Source organism: Girardinichthys multiradiatus, chromosome 12 (assembly GCF_021462225.1).
Source record: "Girardinichthys multiradiatus isolate DD_20200921_A chromosome 12, DD_fGirMul_XY1, whole genome shotgun sequence".
Lineage (NCBI taxonomy): Eukaryota > Metazoa > Chordata > Actinopteri > Cyprinodontiformes > Goodeidae > Girardinichthys > Girardinichthys multiradiatus.
In genome coordinates, this window is record NC_061805.1 from 49,299,360 (window position 1) to 49,309,195 (window position 9,836).

General features: G+C 37.0%; 1 protein-coding gene across 2 annotated transcripts in view; it reads right to left on the reverse strand.

Annotated features, from left to right (window-relative positions):
- Positions 1 to 507, reverse strand: part of LOC124878327 (C-X-C motif chemokine 13) — a 3,211-nt gene extending 2,704 nt beyond the window's left edge. For both annotated transcript variants that reach the window (XM_047382212.1, XM_047382211.1), the window contains exons 1-2: positions 365 to 507; positions 8 to 125 (exon numbers count right to left, since the gene is read on the reverse strand). In XM_047382212.1, the coding sequence (XP_047238168.1) occupies positions 8 to 125; positions 365 to 428 (182 nt within the window). In that variant the 5' untranslated portion in view covers positions 429 to 507. The remainder of the gene's footprint in view (positions 1 to 7; positions 126 to 364) is intronic.
- Positions 508 to 9,836: the final 9,329 nt, after the last annotated feature.

Sequence of the window (9,836 nt, forward strand, 5' to 3'; positions counted from 1 at the left end):
AACTTACACTCTTTCTGCACGGCGACACCGTCCTGAAGGAGGGGTCACCTCGACCTTCGCCACGTTGTTGACAGAGATACGATGCAAGATTGTCTTTGAGCAGCGACATCCTGACCTGGAAGAAGCTGCAGAAAAAAATCTAATTTCTTTATTACATTAATTAATATCTTAGCTTTATTCACACATTTAGCAGCAACTTAATTGAATGAATGTAGGTTATGTTTTCTAATGGCAAAAAAGCAAACCAGTAGTTACAAAATAAAGAAATAAACTCCTGAAATAACAGAAAAGTTATAAGCCAAGTTAAAATAAAATTGTCAGCTTATTGAAATAAAATCCCAGGTTTGGGTGAGCATTTTCTCACCATGCAGCACAGGGATGCAGCAGTAGAGAGTCAGAGCAACCAGGAGGATCAGAGCTTTGTTCATCTTGGCAGATGTTTTGGGCTTCCAGCACCGGTGAGGATGTGGCAACAATGTGTGAGTGATTGAAGTCGGGTCTGGGTTTATAAAGCTGCAAATGAGGAAGTAGAAGTAAGCATATAGGAAATTTGCTCTCTTCCCGTCTGAACAGAGAAAAAAACTAAGTTGTAAAACTTGTGGCATCTTGATGTTTTCTGGGGATTTTGCTGAATGAACTAAATTTGGAGAGTTTCTTCTATGGGTATATTTTTATATCTTTACCAAGCAGAATTTTATTTAATGCAAATAATAATCTGCTGTAATTTTTGTCTACTGTCCACAAAGATAAATATATAAACTTTAGAAGAAGTAAACTGAAAACAAATTGGGAAAAGGTGCAGCTTTTTTATAATTATAGACAAGCTTTATGTAGGGATGAGCTGTGATTATTTAACTCATCTAAGCATCATTAAAGAATGAATACAGCCTTTAACATAAAAAAGAAATTAAGAAATTTGAATAATTTACAGTGGTGTTACCCAGACTATCTCATGTTCTGTCCATAATTAGCACTAAAATCTTTATTCTTTAGATATGTTTTTGTTTCTTTAGCCTAATTAAATAATTATTTAATAGATTTTTAGTTTGACAAATAAAAAAATATAATATTAAATACATTGATTGCTAGTTCCACCTGTTTTTATGTTAATCTTTCAATTTGAAATGAAGTTTAACTGTTGTTGTATTAAAATTAATTTTAATCCTGAGAATTCTGCTTCTTCACTTTGTAATGGAGGTCAGTTACAGGTCTGGAAGGACTTCCTCCTTTAGACCGATTTTTGATGGATTCTGAGATTATGAGACTGATTTATTGAGTTTAAATGAGCATATCAATGTCCAGATCAGACCAGTACTTCTGACCTTTAAACACTGGATGCAAAATCTTTTTATGGCTGTTTTTGGCCGGTCACGTCTTTATTTAAATATTAATGAAATAAATACAAAAATACATTTGAAATTTGAGTTTACAAAGATGCACAAAGTAATTTTCATGCGGACGTCTTGTCACCTTTCACTCATACTCGTGGTTATGAGTCAAAATGGGAACACTGGTTGTAGCCCACACATTCCCATCTGCAGCAGACTGGGAAGCTCTGTGTCTTCTAACAAAAGCAGAATGGACCTTTCAAGCAGTTTATGCTACAGTAAGTCTTTATTTTGGGGGAGGTTTAGTTTTTGCCCTCTTTGAAGATCAGTGAGGCTTTGCCACCAAAGATCCTGTCGAAGCTTCACTGATTCTCCTTCCTTGAACCCAATTTTTTACTTCTTAACCATTAAAAGAAAGCTGCAGTTGGGACTCCGACCATCTGAAGCTCATGAAAGTCTATTAAATTATAAGTATAATTCTACAGTATTTTGGATTCAGCACAGATAAAGATTCAAAACAAGACAGTTTTCTATCGCTGATACCCTCTTTTCACTGAACTTCTCTCCTTACCACTTCTACGGAATAGAGAAGTAAGAGAGATGATTTCCTCATACAAAGAAATAAATAAAATATGGGTCAATAAACTGAAAATACACCAGAAGCTGTTTACCTCTGAAAAAATATAATTAAATGAGTTAGGCTTGAGCCTGGGCTGAACCCCATTAGAATCAGAAATGAGGAAGAGAAAATACTGGTCTGATGTTACTACAGAGTACCAGAAACCAAAGTGAAGCAGGCCTACATTGCAGCATTTCCCTCAGGGGTCTCTACCACTTCTTGTTCTGGTAAGTAGTTATTTAGAGTGAAAGTAACCACCCTGCTAAATGAAAGCATACTTCCCATACATGAAAATAAGGCTTTAAATTGAGCCCAATATACCAATAAATACCAAAGTCTCATAGAAAAAAGTTGGGACCCCTGATCAACTTCAGATGTTTGCAGATATTCTGAAGAAGCCCTGCAACTCATGGAGAAGTAGCAAATGAGAAACCTTTAAGAATAACTTTTGTAGTTTTGATTATATGGTAATTTCGATATGATGATGACCCTAATACCAAGACATTTTGACTATTTCATGCACATAACTCTGTGGGAACAGAGTGGGGAATGGCCCTTTCATGTTCCAATTTGACTGGGCACCAGTGTACAAAGCCAAGTCCATTAAGACATGGATAAGAGAGTTCGGTGTGGAAGAACCTGACTGGCCTGCACAAAGTTCTGACCTCAACCTGAGGTGCTGAAAAACTCAACACCTTTGGGGTGAATTAGAGCGGAACCTGCAAGCCACGCCTTCTCGTCCAACCTCAGGGTCTGACCTCAAAAATACGCCTCTAGAGGATGATCAGAAATGACCATAAATACACACTTAAACCTTGTGGAGAGAATTGTAAAAGTTGCAAAGGGTGGGACAGTTAAACATAAACTTTATGGATCAAGAATGGGATGCCACTTCGTTTCATGTGTGTGCACTTTTGGTAATATAATGTGTTTCCCTTCAGCTGTCCAGTTCTGAGTTCGGACCGTCGCACAATAAGAACACGATTTGTGGTCTGGCTGATCTGTATTCTGAAAGATTTTTTGCGGCACTCATGGCCTTTATTTTTGTTATTTTTTCAAAAGCGAGCAGACAGGAAGTAGGGTGGAGAGAGGGAAAGACATTCAGCACAGGCCTCCAGGGTTGGGACTCGAACCTGTGACAGATGAGTCAAGGACCAAGACCTCTGTTTATGGGTTGTGCTCTACCGCTACGCTTTGCGCCATGTATTCCAAACCTTAATTGGAAAAAATTGACCTACGATAACAAAGAGCTTGCAGCATGTTGTCAGCAACCAGCTTAGCTCTGCGATGGGGGTCTGTTGGTGTCCTCGGCAAAGTTCAGCTCCACTTCTGGGATGGCAGCATTATTGAAGGCAACTTCAGCAGAGAATTTAGAACAAGACCACATCTTTTCCAGGATCTTGGATGCATTTTTAAAGTTTCCTACACAGTCCAGAGGCCTTGCTGAGGAAGAGGAGGGTTCAGTATTTGCTCTGGCCGTCCTGCAGTTCTGACCTGTCTCCAAGAGAGAATGTCGGACAACTTAGAAACAACAAACGTGACAATGCTGGGCCCGCGCTGCTGAACACATTAAGACCTGTTTGCAGAAATGCAACAAAAAAAACAACAACTGAAACCGATTTTGATCAGGTTTGATCTTAATCATAAATGCTCATTTTGTGCTGACTAGCAGCTAGAAAAAAAATCATTCCAGGAGAGAGTCACAATTTCACAATCAGTGCCAGTAATACCACACTTCGCAGGAGTTGTTTTCTGAGTATTTCACACCCAAATGCTTTTACATAAAAATTATACTTAACACCTTCATAGTAACAATAAAACCTACTGATTCAAGCACAAAATGTGTGAAGTTTGACAAGTTGATTTGGCACATCCTGATGCAATGCGTCAATGCGGTTAGATTAGAAAATGCTGAATATATACAGGGGTTGGACAATGAAACTGAAACACCTGTCATTTTAGTGTGGGAGGTTTCATGTCTAAATTGGACCAGCCTGGTAACCAGTCTTCATTGATTGCACATTGCACCAGTAAGAGCAGAGTGTGAAGGTTCAATTAGCAGGGTAAGAGCAAAGTTTTGCTCAAAATATTGAAATGCACACAATGTTATGGGTGACATACCAGAGTTCAAAAGAGGACAAATTGTTGGTGCACGTCTTGCTGGCGCATCTGTGACCAAGACAGCAAGTCTTTGTGATGTATCAAGAGCCACGGTATCCAGGGTAATGTCAGCATACCACCAAGAAGGACGAACCACATCCAACAGGATTAACTGTGGACGCAAGAGGAAGCTGTCTGAAAGGGATGTTCGGGTGCTAACCCGGATTGTATCCAAAAAACATAAAACCATGGCTGCCCAAATCTCAGCAGAATTAAATGTGCACCTCAACTCTCCTGTTTCCACCAGAACTGTCCGTCGGGAGCTCCACAGGGTCAATATACACGGCCGGGCTGCTAGAGCCAAACCTTTGGTCACTCATGCCAATGCCAAACGTCGGTTTCAATGGTGCAAGGAGCGCAAATCTTGGGCTGTGGACAATGTGAAACATGTATTGTTCTCTGATGAGTCCACCTTTACTGTTTTCCCCACATCCGGGAGAGTTACGGTGTGGAGAAGCCCCAAAGAAGCGTACCACCCAGACTGTTGCATGCCCAGAGTGAAGCATGGGGGTGGATCAGTGATGGTTTGGGCTGCCATATCCTGGCATTCCCTTGGCCCAATACTTGTGCTAGATGGGCGCGTCACTGCCAAGGACTACCGAACCATTCTTGAGGACCATGTGCATCCAATGGTTCAAACATTGTATCCTGAAGGCGGTGCCGTGTATCAGGATGACAATGCACCAATACACACAGCAAGACTGGTGAAAGATTGGTTTGATGAACATGAAAGTGAAGTTGAACATCTCCCATGGCCTGCACAGTCACCAGATCTAAATATTATTGAGCCACTTTGGAGGAGCGAGTCAGGAAACGTTTTCCTCCACCAGTATCACGTAGTGACCTGGCCACTATCCTGCAAGAAGAATGGCTTAAAATCCCTCTGACCACTGTGCAGGACTTGTATATGTCATTCCCAAGACGAATTGACGCTGTATTGGCCGCAAAAGGAGGCCCTACACCATACTAATAAATTATTGTGGTCGAAAACCAGGTGTTTCAGTTTCATTGTCCAACCCCTGTATATTTCAAAGAAGGAAAATTACTGCAAATATCCTAAAGAGAGGGGCTTAATATGCAGCAAGAGATTCTTCATGATCTGAAACAAAATGCTAGAACCAAGTGAAATTGTTTGATGTCAGTTTGATGTTAATAACAAAAACTGGTTTTTCCAGCAACAAGAAAGGGGTTAGTCAAAGATTTCTGGTGAAACCATAAACGATACCCTTATAGAGAGCTAGCCCATCACAGGGGAACTCAGAGATACAAAACCATGCATGAACACACAATTGAACACCCAGAAGAGTGTATGCTAACAACCTAAACAGACAGAAAAGAATTCACAATAAAATTATTTTGTGTATTTAATTTGAAAAAGAAAATGTCCCCTGAGTTCGTTAACTTTGAAAGTTTGGGCACCACTGCTCTAAATCTCTCATTCCCTCTGCCATTAGGCTGCTGATGCCTAAAGGTTTTAGTTGTTTGTATTTATTATTTATTGTACCTATACTGTGTTTTTGCTTAATTAGTTATTGATTTTGGTTTGTGGATGTATGACTGGTAGGCCACAAACAAGTTATTAATATCTGGATATGAACCTGAAACATAAAATGATGATAAGATGAATCTCTAATTTCTAATAACACACAACAATGGTTTAACTCCAGGACAACAGATTTAGAAAATTAAAGAAAAAGGCCACCATGACGAGTGTATGCTAACAACCTAAACAGAAAAAGCTGGAAAAAAGCTTTTGTTTTGCTTTTTTTTTTTCAGAGAGTTTTAAGAACTGCTAAGATGGGGTTGAAATAAATGTACTGAAGAAAGATCGAGACAAAAACACCACATCTGTTGTCAAGATAGAAAAACTTTACTGGCCGTCCGTTAACTCTTACATTACTCTTCACCTCTCATCGACTCTTTTTATTTCGCATCCCAAAGGATAATCTTCAGTCAGAGATCAGTTGTACGTTTCCACAAGTTTATTAAAACCAATCTGAATTCAGAGAGGGAGACATCACACTTACACTGCTACCTGGAAACGTCTGTGTGTTGTCTCACTGGGGGCTGTGTTACATTACATTTTATACCCCACGCTGTCATGCAGTACACATACACAGTCATTCTGTCTGTGGATGTCTCCCCAGCAACAGTATCAAAGAAACAGAGATACATTTCATCATTTAATTAAAGAATTGTCTTCAGGAATCTTCAGGGAGAGGAGTACCATCTCAAGATACAGACAGAAAACATCTGCAAGCTTTAACCTTGAATAATAAACATTAATTGTGTAAAAACTGGACTCTATAATACTAGAGGCTACTGTTATGTTTTTTTCCTAACTATCATAACTAAAAACTCCTGATAATAATCAATCTATTTGCAGCAAAGTCACAAATATATCTTAGTCTTAGCTACTAATAATAAGGCATTTATATTTCCACACCGTCTTTCCTTTTGTAATGAAATGAATATTTTTCTCTCGTGTAAACTGAATTTCATATTTTAAATAAATTTGAGAACTTTCTCATACAAAACCATGCATGAACACACAATTTACAGTGACCAGTTAGCTCAACATGCATGTCTATGGACCATGGAAGGAAGCTGGCCTCCCTGGAGGTGCTGACCACTGCACCACCATGCAGCCAAACCGTAAAATCGTTTGTGCAAACTGGATCAGCTGTATTACAATAACTGCAAACGACAGAGCCGGTTCTGAAGGTCAGTAACTGAACCTCTGACCAGCAAGAAAACTAAAGATTTCAGTTTGAAAAAGTCCTATCAGTAAAGATTAAGTTTATTCATAATTCAGAAGATGAAATCTTGGAATGAACCCTGATCTAAATGAGTACCGTAAAAAAACACAAACTATGAGCCACACCTTGTCGTCTGTAAACTGATCCATTGTTCTTTGGTTTTTATGAAGGCCTTTAAAAAGTTTCTCTCTGGATTTTTGCTATACTTTCACTCATTTTGAGTCCGGTTCTGGAGAATTTCCAGGGGAAAGTTGTTTTTGTTCGTTAAGCCACCTAAATCTCACCTCATTCAGGCATAAAACGGCTCCTAAACCAAAGAGATGAACTACTGTGTCTTCAGACACTTTACCAGCAGCCTTTAAGAGAAACAATTTATTTCGAACCCTTTTGTGAAATCTGTAAAATATTCCCAAAGTGCTCTTAACCAAACACCTGGAATGCAGTAGATTAGCTGGAGGATGATCATCTCTCAGGTCCAGCGTCATGTCTTTGCTGGATTTGTGTTTCCCGTTACTTGAAGATGCAACTCATGGATGCTGTTCATCCACTGAAGATCATTTCAACATCGGCCACTTTGTCTTTTGTCCTCAAACTTGTTACGGTTTCTTATTTTTAGGGATCTGTTTAGAAAATGATTGCCTTTTTTAAAAGTACCAAAGTCCAACAAAAAAAACATTAGAGATCCAGGAGAACCGCTGATGCAGAACACTTGAAAAACCTTGTTGGTGTTTCTGCTCAGAGCTACATCGGGCCTGTCTGAAACCACCTGAGGTTAGTTCAGATTAAAATACTCCACTTTGTTTCAATTCTCCTGAGCTTCAAGATAAGACGAAACTTAAACTTTCTTCTTTATTTCCTGCAGAGGCAAAAGCAAATCTTGAGGGTTTGTTAAAGAGAAAATAAACATACACTTCCTTTCAAGCATGGCAGCTTCTGCCAGATGAGCCAACTCTGCAGTCTGCTACTGACATTTTTAGCACCATTCTAAAGTGAAAGCCATCTGTTTGCCAATAAAGGAAACCACAAAATTTTAATTTCCCCACTTTCAACATGAGATAAAGCCTCATGTCCCGTAGAGACAACAGAGCTAAGATTAAACTAAACATGTTTGCTTAACTCAGCAAATATGAAACCTGTTCAGGAATTGAAATCCAGAGTGTGATGCAGCTGATGGCATTTTTATTTCAGCATCAGTTGCAACAAGTGAAGGTTTGCAGAGAGAGGCGACTTTAAGGCGTTAGGTTCACTTTCACTGTTAAGTGATTTACTGTGCATTATGTGTTAAATGCAGCTAAACTGTTTTGTCAACCTCAGCTTTGATGGCGGTTTTCCAGTCAGTTTTTGACACAAAGTATTTTTCTTTTATTAGTCATGTTTTGTTGCTTTCATTTTAATATTAAAGTGAGTAGGGCCAAAAACATCAAGCCACTTTTTGTACCATATAAGTATCACGTTTGTACAGTATAAGTATCACATTTGTACAGTATAATTATCACGTTTGTACAATATAAGTATCACGTTTGTACAATATAAGTATCACGTTTGTACAATATAAGTATCACGTTTGTACAATATAATTATCACGTTTGTACAATATAAGTATCACATTTGTACAGTATAAGTATCACGTTTGTACAATATAATTATCATGTTTGTACAATATAAGTATCACGTTTGTACAATATAAGTATCACGTTTGTACAATATAATTATCACGTTTGTACAATATAAGTATCACGTTTGTACAATATAATTATCACGTTTGTACAATATAAGTATCACGTTTGTACAATATAATTATCACGTTTGTACAATATAAGTATCACGTTTGTACAATATAATTATCACGTTTGTACAATATAATTATCACGTTTGTACAATATAATTATCACGTTTGTACAATATAAGTATCACGTTTGTACAATATAAGTATCACGTTTGTACAATATAAGTATCACATTTGTACAGTATAAGTATCACGTTTGTACAATATAATTATCATGTTTGTACAATATAAGTATCACGTTTGTACAATATAAGTATCACGTTTGTACAATATAATTATCACGTTTGTACAATATAAGTATCACGTTTGTACAATATAAGTATCACGTTTGTACAATATAAGTATCACGTTTGTACAATATAAGTATCACGTTTGTACAATATAAGTATCACGTTTGTACAATATAAGTATCACGTTTGTACAATATAAGTATCACGTTTGTACAATATAAGTATCACGTTTGTACAATATAAGTATCACATTTGTACAGTATAAGTATCACGTTTGTACAATATAATTATCATGTTTGTACAATATAAGTATCACGTTTGTACAATATAAGTATCACGTTTGTACAATATAATTATCACGTTTGTACAATATAAGTATCACGTTTGTACAATATAAGTATCACGTTTGTACAATATAATTATCACGTTTGTACAATATAAGTATCACGTTTGTACAATATAAGTATCACGTTTGTACAATATAATTATCACGTTTGTACAATATAAGTATCACGTTTGTACAATATAAGTATCACATTTGTACAGTATAAGTATCACGTTTGTACAATATAATTATCATGTTTGTACAATATAAGTATCACATTTGTACAGTATAAGTATCACGTTTGTACAATATAATTATCATGTTTGTACAATATAAGTATCACGTTTGTACAATATAAGTATCACGTTTGTACAATATAATTATCACGTTTGTACAATATAAGTATCACGTTTGTACAATATAAGTATCACGTTTGTACAATATAATTATCACGTTTGTACAATATAATTATCACGTTTGTACAATATAATTATCACGTTTGTACAATATAATTATCACGTTTGTACAATATAAGTATCACGTTTGTACAATATAAGTATCACGTTTGTACAATATAAGTATCCCGTTTGTACAATATAAGTATCACGTTTGTACAATATAAGTATCAC